The sequence below is a fragment of the Dryobates pubescens genome, chromosome Z (genome assembly GCF_014839835.1).
Source record: "Dryobates pubescens isolate bDryPub1 chromosome Z, bDryPub1.pri, whole genome shotgun sequence".
Classification (NCBI taxonomy): Eukaryota; Metazoa; Chordata; class Aves; order Piciformes; family Picidae; genus Dryobates; species Dryobates pubescens.
Window position 1 is genome coordinate 61,421,777 of NC_071657.1, and position 25,335 is coordinate 61,447,111.

General features: G+C 40.3%; 1 protein-coding gene across 1 annotated transcript in view; it reads right to left on the reverse strand.

Moving 5' to 3' along the window:
• Positions 1–25,335, reverse strand: part of PIK3R1 (phosphoinositide-3-kinase regulatory subunit 1) — a 64,303-nt gene that overhangs the window by 15,820 nt on the left and 23,148 nt on the right. Inside the window, exons 3-7 of the mRNA XM_054177909.1 lie at positions 11,223–11,315; positions 8,898–8,972; positions 3,342–3,473; positions 2,283–2,484; positions 2,022–2,101 (exon numbers count right to left, since the gene is read on the reverse strand). Of these exons, the coding sequence (XP_054033884.1) occupies positions 2,022–2,101; positions 2,283–2,484; positions 3,342–3,473; positions 8,898–8,972; positions 11,223–11,315 (582 nt within the window). The remainder of the gene's footprint in view (positions 1–2,021; positions 2,102–2,282; positions 2,485–3,341; positions 3,474–8,897; positions 8,973–11,222; positions 11,316–25,335) is intronic.

A 25,335-nucleotide genomic window follows, 5' to 3' on the forward strand; every position in this document is an offset into this window, starting at 1 on the left:
ATTAGGTCACGGAATTATTTTGATGTGTAAAACACACTTTATATAACATTCCATTAAGACTCAATATTTGATTTTTACAGGCTTTACAGGCCTAAGAACAGAGGCTGGCTAACCACAGACTACAAAGCTTGAAATTTGTACCTATTTTTCAGTATATTAATAGATGTGCAAATGTTTTACCAAAAAAACATTCTGCTGCCCAGGATGGTCTTTGAAATGCATAGGGATCTTTTGTATGAGAGATGAAAAGATCCTATGATCCTTTGTAACAGATCACATTGAAAAATCACAGAAGGAGCTTCAAAACAAACTACTACATTACAAAATATTAATTAATGCAGAAGGTATACAAAAAGCATGCAAATGTTAGATGAGCATTATTAATATAGTGCCGAACCCTATAAATTTGATGGATACAGCCACACTGCCTCAGGCACTCTGATGATACTATCACAATGACTCTACTCCTTATCCTCATTAGTAGTTCTACCATCAGTAATGTGGGTCAGTTTTACTTTCCTCACATGAAGCAAATCAAGACAACAAGCAACCAAATGATCTCTTAAGTGCATCTTAAGAAACTCTTACTCTGAAACTTAAAAAACTCTCGTTGTTGACCATACCTTTGTAATCTCCCAGTCAATGCCTTTAGCCCTACAAATTTAAATACTATAGAGCATTTGCACACATGTAATTAAAAACCACTACACTATTATCAAACTGTTTAGAATATTAGAGGATTCAATAATGCATTTTCCATTTCAAGGTTGTAACAGGTGCCAAAGAATAATTCTTTAAAAATTGCCTGTTATTTGCTCAGTCTTATTGAAATAGGCCAAATCATCACTAAAAATCTGGACTCTTGGTTGTTACAAAGCATTAGGAACAAAAATACACAGTGTTTCTGGAAATACCTCCTTAACTGTTTTGGCAAAACTGAAGAAAACCAAATAGGTATAAAGCAGCTGAAAACAGATGTACACTAAATGCTAGGGAAAGGTCTGGCAAGGTTGGAAAAGCCTTCCACTTAAAGCAGCAGGAACAAAAATCTTAGCCATTTTAAATTTATCTTCATTATTTGAAGAACAAAATTACACAATCTGCCTACCTGAAATACTAAGTATTTTTCTGCTCCTGTGTTCTAGCTCTTTGAATCTCAAGCAGCCCTACAAATCCTACTGCCATGAACTTTATCCTATACATTGAATAGAAAGTCAGGACAGCTACAGCCTGCTCAGTGTTTTCATTAGCACTGCCCTATCCCTTGTTTAGATATTCTCTGTTAATGCACTATACAAGGAACTACTTTAAGTTAACACCTGAAGTCCTCTGTGTTAATTTTCTTTGCATGTGGTTAGTAACTCTGCTTTGCTCCCACCATATACCTGACTTAAACCCATGGACTTTTTCATAAATTAGAGGTGGGTTTTACTGTTCGTTAACCAAACTAGATGCTAACTCACAGTACAAGTGTAATCTAACTTTCCTGAACGGAGTTTTAATATTTTACACATTGCTTATTGATATTGACAAATAAATCTTTTGAGTCTCTGGACCGAAAAAGACACATATCTAAATGAGGGGGAAAATCTTACTTTCTTCTGATGACCGCTCTGAGGTATTGTACTCCTAAGAAAATTTGTCTGGGAGCAAAAAGCTAAATAAAACCTCCACAAAATAGCCCCCCCACCACTGTATGATGTGCCTCCTATGGGTTTATAGGTCTTAAAAAAGTACAAATTCATATTCACTGTTTACTGAAAAAGAAACTGAAGTCCCAAGGCAGTGTGAAATATAGGTACTAAAATAACACTAATGAAAGAGACAATTTCTTCTTATGTAACGAAAGAGACACAATTTGCATATGTTCTAGTAGTTACACATTAGTTCTGTAATGACACATTTTTGCATTACATTTTATTAAAAAAGACAAAAAACCCCAAACATTTATTGTCCTTAAGTTGCATTTTAGTATTTTAGAAAACAATGGCATATATCTTCAAAATTAAAATAGTTTTTACCTGGTACAGGCTGTCGCTCATTCCATTCACTTGTGATTAAAACCTCGATGATTTTTATGTGGTGTTCTATATTATCAGAGCTGCAAGAGATGGATTAGGCAGTAAGAACTAGGAAAAATGCAAGACTTTACACCAGATTCTTCAAAAAACACTGGGGAAAATTGTAACAATGCCCTCCACATTAGAAGGTATGAAAATTAATTCATTAAGCCTACTAACTCATATTTACACTATATGATATCATAAAGATGATCCACATACCTTGCTACCTGGATCTTGAAAAGCAGAGGGCTGAAAATTTCAGCCAGAGATCTTGCATTCAAGAGATTTTTGCTGGAGGCTTGACAAACTCTGAGGAAATGTTTGAGCAAATACTGGAGTGTGAGCCAATACTGGGGAGGTATATTTGGAGATCGGAGGAGTTTCTTCAACAACTGAGCATATTCCTCTGAGCTCTGCACTTCTGCAAGCAAAGAGATAAAAACCTCTTGATATCAGCAAAGGAGCATTCAACAAGTAAAATGAAACTATTTATGACTCTCATCGATTTTACGAAAGAAAAAAAACATGCAATTCTGTCCTTCTTTAGTGCCATAAGACTTCTTTTGAAAAACCATGCTCAGGGAAGAGTGAAGAATACAAGCCAAAGAGAAACAGACATGCATTTTGGTAAAAACCACAATGTGCTCAAAGTGTACTGGTAGAAGTCTGTCTTGTGTTTAGCATCACACATGATTGGCTAATTTTGAGATGCATTAGATAAGTCTCACAGGTGCTGTTCTGACTTTGAAGGTTACCAGTAACAATATCCTGTCCTAAGATGTGTAACAGAATACTTGGCACATAAGCTGAAAGCCCACAATCTGTACTTGTTTGAAATGACCACTGTAAATGATGAATCTCACATGCATGTACTTCTCACTTAATAATCTGCAGCTCCCAATGCACTGCAGAACACCGTGACCTCTAATACATTTACTTTGTCAGCACTGATAAAAAGTTAAAAATTAGCTTTCTGCATACAGACAAGTCCTTGATTTTTCCTCCCCAGTTTTTCTATAGTCATTTTTCTTACTAAATGGAAGAGAACTGTGTTATCTCTTATATTTTTCATTATGTTTTCATTAGGTAACTAAATAATGCATGTCTAAATCTGAATGCAAAAGCTTTCATCAGAAGTGGTGAAGGTATGTATGCTTTCTGAGACGCTACCCCGGTGTGTGGAATTTTCCCTTTTCCGTGGGTAACAGCTGGATCACCCGGTATTTAGAATCCTAAATGCCCTTTTGTCTAACTTTTGATGTAATGTGATAATCATACCTTGAGCTAGAGAAATCATGTCACTGTAAACAGCTGCTGGAATGATGGGATTTGGCAGGTCCAGGAGATACCTCTTTAGAGCATCTGCTAAAGTATGCACATCAAATGTCTCTAAATCCAGTGAAGAGGCATCTAAATGAAAAGAGCAAAATACTTTTTTGGACATCAGAAACTGGAAAAAAATACACAGGCTCATAATAATAGGGCTTTATACCAAACCCAAACTGCTAATTCATATCTCATTTACAAAGATTAATAAAGAATGTAATAATAAAGGATGTAAGACACCAAGAAACATGTTTGAGATGAAGAACATACAGTGCTCAGCACTATGCCCAGGCCCTTGGCATCTGATGAAATAGCTTCCATAGCTTCTGTCATATACAATAAAGGGCTGAATTCCAAATAATGCTAGTGACTTGCTGCATATTGGCAATGTTATGGAACATCAGAATATTTTTAATGCCTCTGTCTTACCTGTAAATATTTTGTGTAAGAGGTAAGTACTAATCAAGGATTTGGACAAACGCAGCTTCTCTACTAGTAGCTAATTCTGTTATGACTGAAAGTTTGAGTAACAACTTTGGGCTTCAAATCTGTAAATATTTGTGTGAGTAAGTCAAAACAAATACACACATGCAGAATTGCATGCCTAGTGTTCTAGGATTCAGGATTTATCTTGTAAAACCTGATATCCTTCCAGGATAGTTATCACTTGAGACTGTTAATCTGTTAGTTATCATTTGAGACTATTGCATAAAGGACTGCTTCCTAGCATTGGAGCAAGGAATAACAGCCAGAAAAACAGAAACAGGAAAATATAAAAATTCTTAGTGTACTGCAAACAAAATTTGAGTTAATCTTAAAACATGAAGCTCTGTCCCAGAGAAGTCCTAGATATTTACAGGAAGATCCATGTTTGGTACAAGTATTTAAGGTAGCAATGCTAACCAACTTTTCTTGTCTAGCCAAGTGTCCTGTAACTGCTGAATTTATCTGGCCTGTTTAATCCAAACTCAACAGGGAGGCAGAGGAATCAGACAAGTGGTGTGTCTACATATATTGTGCAAAAAGGCAGTGAAGAGTGAGTAGTGAAAAAACTAAGCGCTTCTGTCTGTTTTCCCCAACGGAAAAACTGCAGTTCAAGCTCATTTTTTACCAGACACCAAAGAATTTGTACAAGAAAAAATACAGTATGAATGGCTCAGATGATAATAAACTTGCAGTGTGGGTATGAATTCTACAAGAGGAATTATGTATCACAGAATCTAACCATGAACTCCTAAGAAATAGTTTTCATTACTCTTTTTGCTCAAAGGATTTTATTTTGTATTTTGTTTCATATTTTATTTCAATAAGCCAAGTTAAATCCTTCTTTTATCAATGTTGAGCCATTCTCTGAAGCACAACATAAATTGTTATCATGAATATGTTAAATAAGAATAAACTTTTGGTACTCTGCAACTCTTTGAGTGCAATTCCCATCTGCTGACCTGGACAGATCCAAGTCATCCATGACTTTGGAGCTACACAGCGCTGTATTGAAGCTAACAGGCAATTATCCAATTGGTATGGAGAGTGTTTTAACTAGAAGCAGAACAGCACACTAATGCAGTTCACAGCTTTGAGACCAAAGCCATCTTAGCTCTCTGATTTAACATTCTGTTAATTCAAAGAGAGTAGGTGGAGGAGATGAGATCTGTCTGTATCCATGTATCTGGACATCCACTGCACTGGCTTTATCCTAGAAGATTCTTATCCTATCTTAAAGAGTGATACTAAAGAGTAAAGTCTTGTTCTCTTTTCTCAAAACTAAATACATTTTTAAAAAGAATACATATATCTCAGGATATAGATAAGCCATTCATAGCCTCAGTTACACCTCAGTTTAGAGATTAAAAAGGGATTAATATAAATTAAGAGATACATTTGTATGGTGCCATAGAAATCTGGATTTATCTGGACTGAAAGATATAATTGCAATACTAAAAATATGGCATAGGCTGCTAGCACCATATGCACGTCTCACTTCCCTGTCTGCCCCCCTTCACTGCCTCCACGAGCAACAGAGGGCAGGATTCTCTTTTGATTTGAAAGAGTGGACAACTCTTCATATCATCTCTTGTTCATTTTGTTAATATTTGTAGTTACTAAAATTGAAACGAGGTATTTCACAGTGTTTCTTTTTTCTGTTTGGTAACATGGCATGTAACTAGTTTCATTTTATAGCCCTTGGAGGTTTTGTGCTTTTTTTTATGCAGGTAGAACCTCACATCACGTTGCACCCTGGCTTGAAAAAGTGTGGTCACACACTCTCCCTACAATAGCTACTGATCTTTAAGACCACAACTGAATGTTGCCATGCCAGTATATTCTGGCCTGAAGTAGAAACAAAGAGTACCAAAAAAAGAAAGTAAAGTATTTCAGGTAACTTGAACAGGTATGTGGCATTAGCAGATTTTACTGTCCAAAACATGAGAACTTAACCTACTACATCAATATCAGTTCAATTCTCTCTTTGCTCTCCAGATCATCTCTGTAGCAGGCAAGGAATGTGCAGCTATTGTCTTCCCAGGTACTAGACCAAAAAAATGCACACAGAGAATGGTATATAAACAATCATTTGTTTACAAAATAATAATGTGCAGCCTTACAGAAATAGTCAGTCTTGCTTCTGAGCAAAACACCTTGTTTTTCTCTCTACAGCTACATTGTCAGTCCTTGAACAAGCAAGTGACGAAAAAATTATTAAAATGCTTATTCTTGGGAAAAAAACATGAAATGGAGCAATGGAAAAATATAAAAATTAAAAATATCTTTCATATGAAGTGTGAAAGTTAGAAATCTTTTTTACTTATAGGCTTTTTTTCATGTATTGTTTAGAACCAGGACATATACATAAGATGAGGAGGGGAGCAAAGGAAAAAAGAGCAGTCTGACTACAAAAATCTGTCTAGTGCCTTATGAAATTGTAATTGATAGCCACAGGCTCTTCAGGAGAGACAGGCAAGGGAGAAGGGGTGGAGGGGTGGCCCTGTACATCAGGGAGGCTCTAGATGCCATGGAACTAGAGATCAGGGATGACCAGGTTGAGTGCCTGTGGGTGAGAATTAGAGGGAAGGCCAGCAAGGCTGACGTCCTGGTTGGAGTCTGTTATAGACCACTCAGCCAGGATGAAGAGGTTGATGAATTACTTTATAGGCAGCTAGAGGCTGTCTCAGGATAGCCAGACCTTGCTCTTATGGGTGATTTTAACCTGCCTGGTATCTGCTGGGAACTCAACACAGCAGAGAGGAGGCAGTCTAGAAGGTCCTTAGAGTCCATGGAGAATAGCTTCTTATCCCAGCTGCTATGTGAACATACCAGGGGTAAGGCTTTGCTTGACCTTCCTTTTACCAATAGAGAAGGGCTGGTGGGAGATGTGGTGGTTGGAGGCTCTCTGGGGTCCAGTGACCATGAAAGAATTAAGTTTTCAATTTGCAGTCAAACTAAGAGGGGCAGCAACAAAACCTCCACTCTGGACTTCCAGAGGGCAGAATTCAGGTTACTTAAGGACCCAACTCAGAAGGCACCTTGGGAAACAGCCCTTAAAAAAACAAAGGGTCCAGGACGGCTGGACCTACTTCAAGAAACAAATCTTGAAGGCACAAGAACAGGTTGTGCCAATGCACTGGAAGATGAGCCACCGGGACACATGTCCAGCCTGGATAGGCAAAGAACTCCTGAGTGACTTGAGTTAAAAAAGAGGGTGTATCATCTTTGGAAGGAAGGAGAGGTTACCCATGAAATGTTTAAGGATGTTGCTAGGTCATGTAGGAAAAAAATTAGGGAGGGAAAAGCCCCTTTAGAGCTTAGACTGGACACTGCTGTGAAGGACAACAAAATATCCTTCTACAAATATATTAATAGCAAGAGGAGGGGCAAGGACAACCTCCACTCCTTGGCAGACACAGAGGGGAACGCTGTAACAAGGGATGAGGAAAAGGCAGAGGTACTTAACACCTTTCCATCAATTTTTAATAGCAGGATAGGTTGTCTTCCAGACAAGTGGCCTTCTGATATGGCAGATGGGAGTCAGGGAGCAGTATAGTTCCCCTGTGATCCAGGAGGAAGTAGTTAGAGACCTCCTTAGCCGCTTGGATCCCCACAAGTCTGTGGGACCAGATGGGATTCATCCTAGGGTGCTGAGAGAGCTGGCCAAGCCACTCTCCATCATTTTTCAACAGTCCTGGCTTACTGGAGAGGTCCCAGATGACTGGAAGATGGCCAATGTGATCCCCATCCACAAGAAGGGTCGGATGAAAGAACCAGGGAATTCCAGACCTGTCAGCCTGACCTCAGTGTCAGGCAAAATTATGGAACAGGTCATCTTGAGTGCAATCACACAGCACTTAGAGGATGGCCAAGGGATCAGGCCCAGCCAGCATGGATTTAGGAAGGGCAGGTCCTGCCTGACCAACCTGATCTCCTTCTATGATCAGGTGGCCTGCCTGGTGGATGTGGGGAAGGCTGTGGATGTAGTCTACCTGGACTTCAGCAAGGCCTTTGACACCATCCCCCACAGCAAACTCCTGGCCAAGCTGTCAGCCTGTGGCTTGGACAGCAGCACTCTGCACTGGGTTAGGAACTGGCTGGAGGGCCGAGCCCAGAGAGTGGTGGTGACTGGTGGCACATCCAGCCATTAGTCAGTCACTAGTGGTGTGCCCCAGGGATCAGTGCTGGGCCCCATGCTGTTCAATATCTTTACTGATGATCTGGATGAGGGGGGCAGCTGTTGATCTGTTAGAGGGTTGGAGAGCTCTGCAGAGGGACCTTGACAGGCTGGACAGATGGGCAGAGTCCAAGAGCATGAGATTTAACACATCTAAATGCCGGGTGCTACACATTGGCCACAAGAACCCCATGCAGTGCTACAGGCTGGGGTCAGAGTGGCTGAAGAGCAGCCAAGCAGAAAGGGACCTGGGGGAACTGGTTGATAGTAGGTTTAACATGAGCCAGCAGTGTGCCCAGATGGCAAAGAAGGCCAATGGCATCCTGGCCTGCATCAGGAATAGTGTTGCCAGCAGGAGCAGGAGGTCCTTGTGCCCTTGTACTCAGCACTGGAACGTGTCCAGAGAAGGGCAACAAAGCTGGTGAAGGCTTTGGAGCACAGGCCCTATGAGGAGAGGCTGAGGGAGCTGGGGTTGCTTACTCTGGAGAAGAGGAGGCTTAGAAGAGACCTTCTTGCTGTCTACAGCTACCTGAAGGGAGGTTGTAGCCAGGTGGGGGTTGCTCTCTTCTCCCAGGCAACCAGAACCAGAGGATACAGTCTCAAGCTGCGCCAGGGGAGGTTTAGACTGGATGTTAGGAAGTTTTTCACAGAAAGAGTGATTTGCCATTGGATTGGGCTGCCCAGGGAGGTGGTGGAGTCACCATCTCTGGAAGTGTGTAGAAGGAGACTGGATGAGGCACTTGGTGCCATGGTTTTGGGTGATAGGTTGGATGCGATGATCTCGAAGGTCTTTTCCAACCTGGTTAATTCTATTCCATTCTATTCTGAAAGACAACTGTACTTACCGCATTCGAGCATCTGTCTTAATTCTGTTAAGCTGCTTGAACCTTGCGTTCCATACAAAGTTGAGCACTCGAGACCTTCAGAACAAAATTGATGAGATATATTCACATTTCAGTAACTGTCACCATGACACAACATACCTCTGTTCTCTTTTTACAACTACTCAGAACATAAATTTACAGCAATCTCCCACGACCACCCACCTACGAACACACTGTGAAATGAGATTGGGTTTTAATGCTGTAGGAAATCGCTTTTTACATGCAAACTGCTGTGTCTGCAGAATGAGATGGTCAAGGAAGATCGAGCAGTTCCACTTATTCTGTGGTACTTTCCATGGGTTGACTGTAGAAGGCCAGGACTATGAAGCCACTCTGGTGAGACCCCACCTGGAGTACTGTGTCCAGTTCTGGAGCCCCTATTACAGGAAAGATCCGGACATGCTGGAATGTGTCCAGAGAAGGGCCATGAGAATGATCAGAGGACCGGAGCACCTCTCTTATGAGGACAGACTGAAGGAGTTGGGGCTGTTCTGTCTGGAGAAGAGAAGGCTCCAAGGACACTTTATTGTAGCCTTCCAGTATCTGAAGGGGGCCTACAAGAAAGCTGGGGAGGGACTTTGTAGTGATAGGTAGTGATAGGACTAGGGGGAATGGAAAAAAACAAGAAACGGGCAGATTCAGATTGGATGTTAGGAAGAAGTTCTTTCTCTGTGAGGGTGGTAAGGCACTGGAACAGGCTGTGCTGGGAGGTCGTAGAAGCCCCACCCCTGGAAGTTTTTAAGGCCAGGCTGGATGTGGCTCTGGGCAACCTGATCTAGTGTGAGGTGTCCCTGCCCATGGCAGGGGCGTTGGAACTAGATGATCTTTGAGGTCCCTTACAACCCTAACAATTCTATGACTCTATATCCCAGGGAAGCAAATGGCTTGCAGGAGCAACCTGGGAACTAGATATTCCTTTACACTCTACGTGCAGGCTGGAAACACCAGGTCTTTCAGGTAGATAAGAACTGACCAAACTAAGAGGCCACAGGAGCAGGACAGGGATATGACAAAAGTTTCAACATATCCTCATTAGCTTTCAAGATTTAACTGAGACTTTGAAGGTAGAAGTGTACCTAACCTTTGACACTCATTGCAGCAAAGCGCAACAGACTGCTCCTTCTATGGGACAGGTAACCCTTAGGTCACCTTTGACGATGCACAGAGCCCATAACCTCACACTGCTAGGGTTTCACACTACTGGTGTGAGAGAAAATGTCTCTGTACATCACAGAATTTTGATAATCCACCCAAATAAAACACATCAGTACAGTGTTTCGATGTGAAAGATACTGCCTACAACTTCCCTACTACAGAGAAAATGGGAAGACTCAAGTAGAGAGACCATAGCATGGGATGCTGAGCACTTGCAATTTAATAATATCAGTGGTGATTTGTGGAAACAGTAGCTGCTTATGCAAACTGTTGTTAAATATGGGTCCTTCTGGTTCACACTAGCAAGCTCCCACTCATGTGAAAAAGGCCCCTGCTTTCTTAAGGTGTCAGAGCAGTATGTGAGAACCTATGTTCAGAAGGACAGCAGCCTGAGTCTAATGAGAATACTTTTCCTCTTGCTCCCCAGCTGTAAGGTTACTGAATGGTCAAGACCCACTGAACTGGTCCTTACTGCATCAGAACTATGAAGGTGACATTGGAGAAGGAGTCAGGAGGAGGGAAATACAGAAAAAAAGAGGCAGGACATACTAGAAGAAAGGAGAAAACTTCAACGGCTTGGAGAGACATCAACACAGGAAAGCAGGAGAGAAAAAAAACCAAAAAACAAAGAAACCATAAAAATAACACTGGCTGGCTCAGCATACACCAGCAATAGAGAACTGTCTCATGAAGCCTAAAAACAGTTCTTGTAACTTTTTCATATTTAATCCTTTTTTTCTTTTCTCCTTTCTTTGGGTAAAAATATTAATTGGATATACAGGCAAACAAGTAAGTACTATGACAGCTTCTCCATAACCAACTTGGAGTGCTTATAGGTTAGAAAAAATGAAGCAATACCAAACCCCTTCCCTTCCCTTTAATGAACACTTTTATTAGTTGAGTTAGTAAATGTCCTATGAGGTAAGCTTTGGTTTTGATCCTACAGTTCAAGTAGCCTCTATTGAGCTGAAACCAATTCAACAAACCTTAAATATTATTACTTCATATCTGTTTAATTAATGGGATGTATTCACAACTCTAGAATTGGGAAATGCCAGCTCTGGATCAGAATGCAGCCTTGGATTACATAAATTGAAAAAAAACAACGTAGAAGATTGTTCTTCAGCCTACCTTTCTTTTCAATTGCTTCCACTATCTTCATGAGAATCGGTGGAGCAGTATTAGGAGGTGCAAACTGCTCTGTAAGATCTGGAAGGAAAAAGGCTGTAAAAGAAAAATAAGTCAAGCTACAGGTGAATACAATTGCTGTTTACAAATTCATGATATGTAACACAACCAGTTAATCTTTAAGTAAGGAACAGACATCCCATTTGTTAGGCCTAAAGAAGAACACACTACAAGTAATCAGAAAACGGAGTAAGAATAATGAGCATTGCATTTTTATAGCACTTTCTTATAGAGGCCTCCACCATTCTTTGAATCATTCTGTCTACTGCCCAGGAAAAGAAAACACTACATAAGTTTGCAGTCTATGGATGAACTGAGATAGAATGCAAAAAAACCCCATCTTTTGGTCTGAGACACTTAGATCTAGTGTGCACCACGTGAGGGAGCTAAATACATCACCATCTCGCAGCTGCAGATGCCCTGGTGAAAAGAGACTTGCAAAGGATTGAAATAGCTGTAGAAACAAGTATTTCACACTTAGAAAAGTTCAGCAACTTCCGTTTGCTTTCAATTTTCAAGCATAATACTACTTACGTTGTAATCTTCTTGAAGTAAGGCTTTTCTACAATGACTAGTTAAAAATGAATAGCAGTATGAATGGAAAGAGACATTTTGCAGATTCAAACAAAATCTGTAAATAGATTTGATATGGTCAGTTTATACATGATCAGCTTTCATGCAGTCCAGTTTCTTCATGGAGAGAACATACCATATAAAGAATGTTCTGGCTCAGTGACGTGAGGGATGACCTCCCTCTAAATGCACCATAATTGCCAAAAGAGTAATTCAGAAGTTTTAGACCAGTTTTGGAAATCAAGAATGCTTACATAAAGATACTAAAATACTGCTAGAAACATCTGGCAGAGTCTGATGTATTATGACTGATAAAGTTTAATCACTTAAGTGAAAGTTGCCAGTTGCCTAAGCAACAGTGATATCTGCCTGATTAAATTCACCATGTACAAATAGTCATTCTTAAACACATGCATGCATGCATGTGCACTCAAGTCTATTTCTAAAAGACTGAAACTGAAAAAACTGCAAAGGCAACTAAGAAGAAAAAAAAAATCAAACAAAATAAAACAAAACCCCTGACCCCCCAAATAAGAACAAAACCACACAACAATAACGGACACGTAAGGAGATTGTAATTCAAAATTTTGTGATATCAGAAAAATGTAGTATACTACAAGTGAGAAAAAGAAAATAGACAATTAAGGCTGAGAATTCACTTTATTTCAGAAGTTAAACAGTTTTCTGAAAATGCAAACAATTGAGAAGTAGTAACATTAAAGAAGGTACAGAAGAAGTTAAAACTGAGGAAAGACAATAAATTATTTACAAGCTAGTAATGGAAGTGGAGCATACTGGGACACTGAGATATGCTCCTTGTAAAAAGAAGCAGAATGATAGTATGACAATGACAGAATACTTTCCAGCCCACTCATAACTGAGAAGGATGTTAGAGAAAACATCTGTTAGTCGTAGTGATTTAACTTCGGAGGCTCAGAAAACAAGCAGTAGAGTCCCAAAAGAATTGCCTAAGCAGATCTCTGGACTGTTGATGTTACTTTTAATGACTTCTGGAAAATGAGAACAATTCCTGGGGATGAAAAGAGGTGCAACACCACAAGCCCTTCTTGTTATCTTTTACTTCCCTAGACAGGTTTAGTTCCAAGAGAGCTTTGGCCTTCCTTGATGCACCTTGACATGCTCTGACAATATTTCTATAATCTTCCCAACTGAACAGACCCTTTTCCCAGTTATTGTAGACTTCCCTCTTCCATTTGAATTCTTTTAGCAGCTCCTTGCTTATCCACGCACATCTTCTGCCTCCACTACTATTTTTTTCTCAAGGGTATAAATTTTTCTTGAGCTTGGAGAAGGGGGTGTTTGAATACAAACCATCTCTCTTGGACCTCCTTACCATCTAGAGCCCTAGCCCATGGGATACTTTTAAGTAGTTCTTTAAATACAATAAAGTTAGCCCTCCTGAAGTCCAGGGTCGAAAAGACAGAGCTGTAACCAACAATCATCTGCACAGCTTTTCAGAGGACAGGTTCTGTTTAAAACCACACTACTTCCTTCCTTGCTGACACCTTAGTTATCTGGAAAACACAAATGAGTACACCTAGTTTTTTCAGATAGTTGACTTTATGTAACACTGTGATTAAAACATAAATTGGAGGGAAAAAAAAAAAAGAAGAAAAAAAAAAGGCATGTTATATAGGTGCCAGCAGATCTCCAGTTAATGAAGCCAAGGTATTCAGGGAAGGCTGGATTTCATCTTGTTAAATCTTCAAAGTACTTTCAGGTTCCGTCTGGAACATTTCTTTTAGCATAACATGTCAACTTTATCTCACACAGTTGTGAAGATGCTACACTTCAGGAAGCCTCTTGTGAGGCATGTTAAAACACACACCACTTGATTTGCACTTTGCAGGTCATACTATCATAGTATCAGTCAGGGTTGGAAGGGATCACAAGGGCAGGGACACCCCACCCTAGATCAGACTGGCCAGAGCCTCATCCAGCCTGGGCTTAAACACCTCCAGGGACAGGGCCCCAACCACTTCCCTGGACAACCCATTCCAGGGCTTCACCACTCTCACAGTGACGAACTTCTTCCTCACGTTCAGCCTGAATCTCCCCACCTGCAGCTTCATTCCATTCCCCCTAGTCCTATCACTACCTGATATCCTGAGAAGTCCCTCCCCAGCCTTGTTGTAGGCCCCCTTCAGATACTGGAAGGCCACAATTAGGTTAAATAGTTCCTTTGAACCCCAGACTCTGAATTTATCTTATGGTGAGGGCAAACCTATTGAAAGAATAAATGAAAGATCAGATTACAGTTTTATAAAAGTGTATGCTATGAAAACACTCAAATTATGACTTACTACTAGACTCACAGGATGCTAAGGGCAAAAACTGCATTCTGTACATGGCAGCAGATGAAGAAGAGGTTTTGAGAACAGTTTATATACTTTTTTCCTTATGAAAGTAACTTTCTGCTCCATTAGTAGCTAGTTACATTAAATACCTTTCATTGCATAACAGCAATGAAATTGCATAATCTCTGGACAAAGATGCTTCCCTCCCAATTCCAGCTGGAGGCAGCATTAACCAAAAATCCAGAAACAGCATAAACAGTCAACAGAAACCAAGGAAAGAAAGGGGAGTCAAAGAAAGAGAAATGGAGACAGAGTACAGATGACAAAGTCAATAGACATTTGAAATCTTTCAGGCAAAAGCTCTGCACTTCAAGGCATCATCCATGAAGGCTGCTGAGCACCAGAGAGAACTATGCTTTCCCACATTAAAAACTACATCCCCTTTTTATCAATGTCAAAGCTGCACATGTACACCAGTGGGTGCTGAAGAAGATAGTACAGCAGTGAGATGGTGCAGTATGAAGGAAAACTTAGAGCAAATGGGAAGTAATCTCTACCAGCAGAAACACAAAAAACCCCATGCACACAGACAATAGTAGGTATAAAACCTGGAGTTACCTTCAAAGCAGAAATAGCAGAATAAGTCTAAGTCACACACAGTGCACAGCAACATTGAAAAAAATATGCACTTTATCAGCATGTAGAAGATGCCATTAACAAATTAACGTCATTTAACCTATTACTTGTTCAGGATTTCCTAAACATACCGCACCATGTGCAATATAATTAACTCATAGCAAGACACTCACTTGGAGTTTAAACTTCTCAACATTTGCACAAAATAGAAAATTATGTTCATTTAAAGGTGAAAGGCCTCATGAGACATCTGTCAGAAAAAATTTGACAGCACTTATAGAACTGAACTCAGTTTATAACATTTACACAGAAGACAGAACAGTTTGGGAACAGTACCATTCAATTTAAAAATGCAGAGAGGAAATGGCAAAGGGTAAACTAAAGAAAACTACACCTGTTTTTGGAAGAAAACAATCTGATTCCAGGTGCCAAAATACAAGTTATCTTTATAGAAGTCACGATTCTAGGTTAGGTGTTTCTGAAGAAAACTCTCCATGCCTATGAAGATCTTCAAAGGGAAAGCAAAACTTTTCAAACAGGTCAGTTTTTTAAAAAGAGAAGTGATACAAAGCTTGCATGCAACCTGCATTTAGAACCTGATTTTGAAAATATCTTTGGCTTTGAAGCATGGTGTAGGACAGCACAGAGGTTTGGAGAACCAAATCCACTCTTTAGAATCTGAGCAACTTTGCAGATCCCTTTTCTGCAATCCAGTACCTGTTTTTCACTTAAAGCAATCTTTCCCCCCCCCAGATTCCTGTATTTATTTTTAAATTCCACAGTATTACAGCTTTTGAGAAGCTGAAAAGTCATGCAGTTTTCTTTTCTTCTTTCTGATCACAAACCTGGTAGTGGGTCTCCAGATAGTGAAGAAGCTCCTAATGACACATGATAAAAGCTGAATTTTAATCTTGTCACAGCGAGAGCCAATGTGATGAACTTCTGGAAACAAGGGTTTGCTCCAACCTGCAAACTCTTCCCTCTCCCTGACACAGGCCTGAACAGCCCTAAGGTAATGGCAACATGTGGGAGATGAGGGCATGCCTTACATTCAAGGGCTGGCAACACAGCTATGAAGTGCAAGATGAAAGCAAGATGAAACCAGCACACGGTTGCACCTTTTGGAAAGGCTCTCAGTAAAAAAAAATATACTTTAGAGTTAGTACCTGGCCATGAGAAGTGGAAATTTAAAGCTTCAGACACTTACTGAGCCAAATCCTTCATTACTGATGGAAGAAGAATGAGTATGAAGATTAAAAAAAAAAAAATAATCAGTGAAACGTAAATTGTAACAAAACACATGATGCAAAGGAGAGTTAATTTCTACATATTTTACAAGAATAACTAAAATTACTTGAATTTGGCTTTGAGTCAAGATTACTCCAGAAATAGCATTTAAGTCTGTACATACATACTACACTCAACAACAACAAAACTCCACATAGAAGTCTAATATTTGGGAGCTCAGGTATTAAGGCGATCCCAACTGCCTGATGTGCATGCAGATACACTCTTTATGCATGCAACTGTACCCATTAACACAGTGAATGATGCATTCATAGATTTACAGATATCCGTGTTTGAAAATCATACAATATATGGAGAAGAGGAGGCTCAGGGGAGTCTACAACTACCTGAAGGGAGGTTGTAGCCAGGAGGGAATTGGTCTCGTCTCCCAGGCAACCAACACCAGAACAAGAGGACACAGTCTCAGGCTGTGCCAGGGGAGGTTTAGGCTGGATGTTAGGAAGAAGTTCTTCATCGAAAGAGTGATTGGCCTTTGGAATGGGCTGCCCAGGGAGGTGGTAGAGTCACCATCACTGGAGGTGTTTAAGAGGAGGCTGGATGAGGCACTTGGTGCCATGGTTTAGTTGATTAGATGGTGTTGGGTGAAAGGTTGGACTTTTCCAATCTGGTTAATTCTATTCTATTCTATATCCAAATGTTAATGTTTTGACCAGCAATGAAATTAACTAAAACACAAACAGAAGAATAAATGCAAAGGTAAAGGCCATTGTCAAGCAAGTTGCAGGAATACCTGCAACAAGATTAGCCAGCAGCTGATCAAGCACCTAAAATACTTCTGCCAGTGGCAACATCAGTGGTATAATGCACAATAAATAGCAGACAATGAAGCATTTTCCACAAAGTTCAACACCTGTGCATGCTACTGAGAATTCTGAGAAATGTGGGAGTTTGATTTCTTGACTGAAATGCTGTTATTTCAGCAGTTATGTACTCTACTAGGTATGAGAAATGGGATTTTAAAAAACATCCCACTACTATGACCCATTTTTCCTCAAAATATATCCAAATTCCAATAAGGATCCATAATGGCAATTTTAACCACTTGTCAGCATACAGTAGCACATTCAAGTGAAGACGCACTGAAAACAAGGGCAGCTGGGCATTCCTGCACAGCCTTTAATGAAGTGGTATAAACTGAGGCAACAGCACTGTGTGCTGATTGAAGAAGAGACTGGATGAGGTACTTAGTGCCATGGTCTAGTTGATTAGTTAGGGTTGGGTGATTGGTTGGTCTTGATGCACACAGACCATGGTTTGGGTTCAATGCCAGACCAAGACAGAAAAGGATTAGTCTGGAATGACAAATGAGTATCAGAGAGTCTTGTAACCTTGTCTTAGCATTTGCAATTTCAGAGTTGAAAGGCATTTACCAAAAGAACAGGCAGAACTGCCCAACAGCTATTGGCAAAAGGTTTTCACAGGGCAAGGATAAAATACGAGAGTGAGATCTATGAAGCTGATGTTGTGGGTCTCATATAGACTGAGGACTGGAATAGATAGCAGATTCAGCTACAACTGTTGGAATTAAAACTACTTCTCCTTAGAGCCTGACATGAGATAATTTAGTTTGGTTATAGTTTCTCCTAGAGGCTGAAAGCATCACTGAAAACAGCAAGTATAAGACCTGTTCACAACTCAACCACCTTCTTCAGTACTGGTTTCATGAGAAAGATTTTAAAACACCACACCATTCATGGAAAAATACAAAAGGGATTTAATCTTCAGTAAATTTGACACACCATTGACAAGTGGCTTAGTAAGTGTGTCTGTGTTACTTTTATTTTTATTGCATGTCATCCATCGATCAGTCAGACTCAGAATACCACAGAATCCTTGGCAACCAAAGATTAGATGTGGGAGAAATGAAGAAAGATTAAGACTATCCAGGACTAAAGAAGGGAATGGTTTGGCCCACCAACACTATCAAGATTTCAGGCTCACAAGAAGCTCATTTTCATGGGGGCAGAAAACTTTCTACAAGTCAAGATTTATACTGATATGAATGATTCTAGAGTTACAAAAAGGAATAGGGAAATGATGCCTGCTGGCAACCTGACATTACTGGAGTACAACCACGAAACCGGATGGAAATACTGCCAATTCTAAAATACTTCAATAGTATGCAGCCAGTGCATTCTAGTTCCATCATTCAGTAGGTGCTGGGTATGAACTAGGAGACAAAACAACAAAAGGAGGACATCGAGATACTTGCACATGACCAGAGAAGGGGAATGAGGCTGGTGAGAGGTCTTGAACACAAGCCCTATTAGGAGAGGCTGAGGGAGCTGGGGTTGTTTAGCCTGGAGGAGGCTCAGGAAAGACCTAACTGCTTTCTATAACTACCTGAGAGGGGGTTGTAGCCAGGTGGGGGGCTGGTCTCTTCTCCCAGGCAACCAGCACCACAACAAGAGGACACAGTGTCAAGCTGTGCCAGGGGAGGTTTAGGCTCGAGGTGAGGAGAAAGTTCTTCACAGAAAGAGTAATTGGCCAGTGGAATGTGCTGCCCAGGGAGACAGTGGAGTCACCATCCCTGGAGGTGTTCAAAAAAAGACTGGATGTGGCACTTGGAGCCATGGTTTAGTTGTCAGGTGGTGTTAGGACTTGATGATCTCTGAGGTCTTTTCCAACCTGGTTGATTCTGTGATTACATCCCTTCTAGGGCATCTCAATGACAATGTTTAACTCTCGCAGATAAACAGTACTCTGTTAATACACTTCTGGAACTCAAATAGCTTTTTAAAGCAACCACATTTCTGCTGTGATCCTAGATCAGTAATACAGAGTGACAAGAAATTTTCCAAGAGGCTTATTCCAAAGGACTGCAGGAGTTTTCACTAACATGACATTCTGAACTCAGTCTGTTCCTGTGTACTGCCTACAACACAAACCTTTTACCAACTCCTCCAAGCTCAAGAACAGAGCATCCTGAAGAGTGAGTAATCAAAGAAGGGAGCCAAACGATCTGTATCACTGCGCAGAGAGTTACTGAATAAACTCAAGCAGTAGAAGAAAATTTATAGAACATGGAAGAAATGGCTGACTACTTGGGAGGAACACAAGAATACTGTCAGAGTATGCAGAGATGCAATGAGGCCTCCTTAGAATTAAATCTGGCAATGAAGGTTAGGACATCAAGAAAGGCTTCATCCAATATATTGGAAGCAAAAAGAAGAGTAGAAGAAATGGGGGGCTGCTGTTGAATGAAGTGGGTGCTATGGTAACAGAGGACACAGAAGGTAAAGTTACTGAATGCCTTCTTTGATTCTGCAATCTCCAGAGTTGCCTGTGTGAGGCAGGTACAGAAGCATCACCTATAAGCTTGAAAAATAGCATTTCAAACTGACTTTTGTAGAAAAAAGGGCACAAATTGTTACAATATAAAACAGAATAAGGCCAGGCAGTCATTCTTTCAGAATGAAAAATACCTGCCTAGTATGATTTGAGCCTGTATAGTCCAACCCCACAGAATCCTGGAAGGTTGAATAAATACTGAATGCTATGCCACTTTATCCTGGCTACACATAATACGTCAAAAAAGACAGTTACCTCTACAAATCAACCCTGTACAAGCAACAACTCAAATGCTTTGCCTAGATACTTTCCAGACAAAACAGTACATATATGCAAGCAATGATCTGAATGATGAAATATCATGTGCATGGTAATTATGCAGAAAGTTTTGGGGGCCGGGAGAACTAATTCCTCTCTTCATCCCCATTTATGAAGTTGCACCACCTAAGGAGAGCAAGGGGTAACTGTAGGAACAGAGGTGAAACAAGCCCAGGCAAATACACATTAGTGCAAGAAAGTAATCTATAAACAATAGATGGCATAACTAAGCAGACCAAAGCTTTGATTAGAAAACAGCAGTTTACAATATACCAATTCTCCTGAAAGCAATCTAGGGTCTTTTGACTCTACTCTGACACCACACACACAGAGAAAAAGAAAAGGTGGTGCCCCATCACAGTACTATATTCCTTTGTAATAGTTTAATGCTTTCAATAGTGACCGCTAATCATGTGTCACACATTTAATGTTTCATAAAGCCCTATTTCTATCACCTGTTGGAAGGGAAGTGATACTGTCTGTACCAGGAAGGAATTCTGTACATAATATTCCATCAGCTTAAACCTCAGTAACTTCATGAATTATGAGCTGTCAGGCACTCTTCTCATCTGCTATAGTGTATACTTCTTAGAAATAGGGGCTATAAATAAGACAACAGATGTTATTTGTTGGCTTCAACTGAAGCAAAGATAGGTTTTAAAAAGCAGACTGTAGTTAAGACTGTTGCAAACAGTATTCTGCCTCCCTCTATGGGTGAGCTTTTGCAATACTCCTTTTCAAACGAACTGAATTTAGGATATGAAATGGCTGCAACTATTTACAATTAGTATAAAGATAATTAGAAAAAGAAGCAGGCTTGTTCTGAGGAAAAAAATTAAGGCTTATGAAAAAAATACCAAGTGCAATATTCTGGCATGCAGTACGCTGCATTAAAAAGCTTCACACAGTATATAAAATGTTTTGCATAAGAAAAAAACTTAAGAAAGTGATGGGGAAAATCACTGGCCTATTTAACTGTTCTTTGGAAGAGCTGCAAGATAAGGAGAAATAAGTGTGAATGCTGTAAAAGATGCTCTCCTGCTTCCAAGCAGAAGGAGGCAGTCAACAATCTAAGGAGCACAGAAAGGGCCCAGGACAGACACAGTTGGAGTTGAACCTGAAGCAGGTTAGCACTGATACTTTGATACTGCCAGTCTCTGGAAGAGGTGCATCTCATCTCCTCCCTGCAGTCTGCATCACAGGGGATGAGTAGAGGATTCCCATGCTCTTCTCAGAGATGGCAGACTAATGTGTAATGTCCTCTTACCTCTCATTTTCAGGAATCACCCCTAGCCCTGTGCAACAGGCAGGAGCAGTGTCCTCACAGTCCCTAAGAGCATCAGTTTAAACCGAAGAGCAGGTTAATATCCCTACACAGAATAAGCCTGTATGGTACTCAGATCATGACTCCCAAGAACAGGGAACAGAAATATTTTACTAAGCCAGCATCTGTTTTCCTCACATCTTGATGTCTGCATCAAGGCAATCTCTTAGAGCTGATGCTTTACCACAAACTCTACCTCACCATTTTCTAAAGCTATGGTATTCCATTAACTTCTGCACTCTAGACTTCTTTTTTAGAGCAACGAAACTCTAGTAAAAGCATAATTTATTTTATAGAGGCTACATCTAAGTTGATACATTTATTCAATATTTTACTACAGACACACTAGAAGGGATCGGTGGCAGAGCTCTGGTCTGTTGGATGCACGTAACAAGACTGTGTTGAAAAGGTAGTAAGACCACAAGATCAAGCTTTCAGAACTTCAGACAACAAGGAACTAAGGTTGCATATGAAATTTCAGTTCTTGCCTTTGTTTCTTTCCACATGACAAAGCATTTTTCCAAGAAAATTACCCCACTCATTTCACACAAGACCTGGTGCTCTCAAGGGATGGAATCTAGCTGAAGAGCTGAGATATTAATGGGAGCATTATCCAGATTGTACATGGTCATCAAGTAGGTTCATATTCTCCTGTTTATCCTCCTCTTCAAATCTCAGTTTTCTCCTATCTCATCTCAACCCAGCTTCCCATGCAAAAGTACTTTGCTCCATAACTTTTTGCAAGTTCTTCCTAGTAAGTGGGGAAGGAAATACGTATACACCTGTTCCTGGAAACCACTGCCACCTAAAAGATAGGCATCTGCCTCATGCTTATGAGAAAAAAACCCTAAGATCCATCTCAAGAGGCACTTGAAAACTTTGGTTCTGACCAGCCCGTGAAGAGTCATGGTGAGTCCATTTCAACAACTCCCATCAGGTAAAATTTCACAGATCAGAGGGACCTCCCATGATGGAACTGTTTTGACCTAAAAAGTAGTGATATGTAGTTTCTTCTGAATAGTTTGGCGCTAGCCCACCAAGACTGCTAACCTCATTTCACTTTCTACATAACTAAGATGATGGTTAGTAATGCTGCTCTAGCAGCACCTACTGTTTGCTCCTGAAACAGAACTGCTGACTGGATGCTCACTGTGATATACTGGGGATGCTGGAACTCTCTTCATAATCAGCTGTCCCACCTGCAAAGGATTCCTGCTCCTGACTGCAGTGGGCTTTTTTTTGTACTATGAAGTTGTTTCTTATGCAAGACCATCAGTGTTTTGTGATAACAATACGCTTGGGAAACATATTTTAAAATCTTTTTGTTCAGTAATCATAAAACATAAAAATTCAGGACAGCATGTTGTTTTACTCTGAAAGAATACTTTGTTTTGCAATACTTTTTGCTGTGGCAAAACTAATGGAGGAAAAAGTGCGAACAAACCCCCCATTAACTATCTACAGGCAAGCAATCTAGAGGAAAAGAATAAGCTCTTCACTACAGCAAGCAAAAGATAACGTTAATTACTGTGCTTGAGAAGTCAGTTGTTTAGATCTGGAAGATTTACATAAAAAGTATGGCAGAAGCCTCTGGCAGATAAAACCAAACCAGCTCCTCCATCTGAGAATCGTGAGAAACATTTGTAGGTACACAAAAAGTTAATGAGTGTGTAGCAGGCACTCAGAAAAAAATCTGCAAACAATGATAACAGCAATCCAGCATCAGAAGGATTTTTTTGTTCTTTAAACTAACATATTTCAAACCAAGCCTTTTTCTTCCTCTTAGAAACAAACAAAAAATCCCCAACCAACGAAAAATAAGAAAATTGTTCTAGTTGTCACCACAGTAATACAGCAATGCTGAAAGACAATCTTCTAAGAAAGTAAAACTGGGTTAATCCTTACAGCCATTAAACCATGGGCTGATCTGACACACATACAGAAACAGTAAGATGATTAGAAAATTCCTGAACCTGATCTACATAGAGTTAATCCCACCATCACATTTAACTTCAGACAAAGAAGAAAACTCTAAGTCTGTGTACATAGTAAGATTTTTGACCCATACCATACACCTCTCAAGCTTTCTCTGTATAGCCATGTCATAGTTGATTTCTCACTCTAAGATGTTTCATGTTACGGAGATGCTGTACAAAAAGGACTTCAGAGAACATGAAGTACAGGTACTTAATACCTGAACTTACAGGACCTCTCTTCCACAAATGACTGTTCACACTCTACTGATGAAGTACCTTTAATTTAGAATTCATCAGTAAAAGCAATGAATTTCATGGATATTTACAAAGCAGTCTGGAGCTCAACTGACTGGCCAATGGCAACTGGACAAAGACCATCTTTGTACTACCTAGCACAACCACATGGCTGAGATTTATGTACTGCAAATCTGTTTATGGAAAGTGTAAATAAAGAACTGAAAATAACAATGAAGACAGTGCTAATGAAAAGCTGGCACAAAAATATGTGTTAAATTTTTAACACCATTGCCTGCAAGCCCAAGATTGACTGAAGTCAGAGTGAGGTAGAAGAGGTTTCTGTTTGTATTTGGAGTATTCATTTGCTAAGAGACTGAAAGCAAAAGACAAAGTCTCTCTTTAAGACAACTCAAGAGCAATTCCAAACTTCAACTCAAGAAAGATTCTTCTGCAGCCTCTACAGTGTTAAAAGAGTTGCTGATGATGAGTTAAAGATAAAAATGTGTCCTTCCTGAAAACAATCAATCTGTTATGAAGCAGCAAGACTCAGCAGAAGAGGCTGAAATTACTGCAGAAACTATTAAGTGGTCTTAGAAAGTGTAAAACTGCAGGGAGGCTGTGCAAACTGAAAAAAACCCATAGGCATCTAGCTAAGAACTGACCACATGTTCCCTATGACTTTTACTTCAGGTGGATCAAATTAAAGCCCTCTTACAGGAAAGAAAATTAGGGAGGCAGAAGCTCTTTTTATGTCCTCCACAAAGACAAGAAGTGATCAAGAATCAATCCAAACTGCTAATTAATTTCCTTGCCTCTGCCACCAGACAGCTGCCCTACATGCTGTTGATGTTCTCTGACTTCCCTGTAGAAAATCCATGGGCAGCAGCTCAAGATGACTGCCTCTGAATTTAGGGGAGTACGGAGCAGGTCATGAAATACAAAGCAGTTGCATATTCAAGTGTTGAAAGTGTACACAGCTTCAAAGTCACATTCATAAAAAAACCAAAACATATTTTCCACCATCCTGCTCCTGCCAAGAAAGTTAGATAGTCTTCCAATTAACCCATCCATACCTGAAAATACAATGGCACTATGTATACATCTATCTCTACTTCCACCTATGTACAAACAGAACATAAAGCTACAATCCCTCAGTTGTTTCAGAATGTTATCTGACTTGAATGAGATGTGATCAAACATGTGAAGATATTCCAATATGACTCATTAAGAAATGGGCAGAAGTTTGTGAGGCTGCAAGTAAGCCTTCTTCCACACTGATCAACAAGGACTGGGTATCAGCTGCTCCTGTTAAAAGGAATTTCTTTATTTATTTAAATGTAAGCCATGCCAAGAAGGGGAAGGATGTCTCAGCTGACTCCCAGATGGAGAATCTAATCTAAAAAACAGTTCCCTGTTAAGAACAGAAGAAAGGGGTATGCATTAAATTAAATTTACCTGCTTTTTCTAAGAGGCTTATTACTCCCTGTCTTTAAACGTAGTTCACATGAACTACCCAGTTGATCAGAACAATCAACATCCTTAAACATTCCATGGGTTGCCTCCCCTTTCTTCCAAAGATGATACACCCTCTTTTTTTCCCTTAGTTCTTTTAGAAGTTCATCACCCATCCAGGCTGGCCGTCTGCCCCGGCGGCTCATCTTCCGGCGCATTGGCACAGCCTGTTCCTGCGCCTTCAACAGTTCTTCCTTGAAGCAGGTCCAGCTCTCCTAGATCCCTTTGTTTTTAACGGCTGTTTCCCAAGGAACCTTCTGAGTTAGTTTCTTGAGTAACCTGAAGTCTGCCCTCCAGAAGTCCAGAGTGGAGGTCTTCTCAGGCTGCGCCAGGGGAGGTTCAGGCTAGATGTTAGGAAAAAGTTCTATACAGAGAGAGTGATTGCCCATTGGAATGGGCTGCCTGGGGAGGTGGTGGAGTCGCCATCACTGGAGGTTTTCAGGAGGAGACTTGATGGGGTGCTTGGTGCCGTGGGTTAGTTGTTTGGGTGGTGTTTGATTGGTTGATGGGTTGGACATGGTGATCTTGAAGGTCTCTTCCAACCTGGTTTATTCTATGTATTC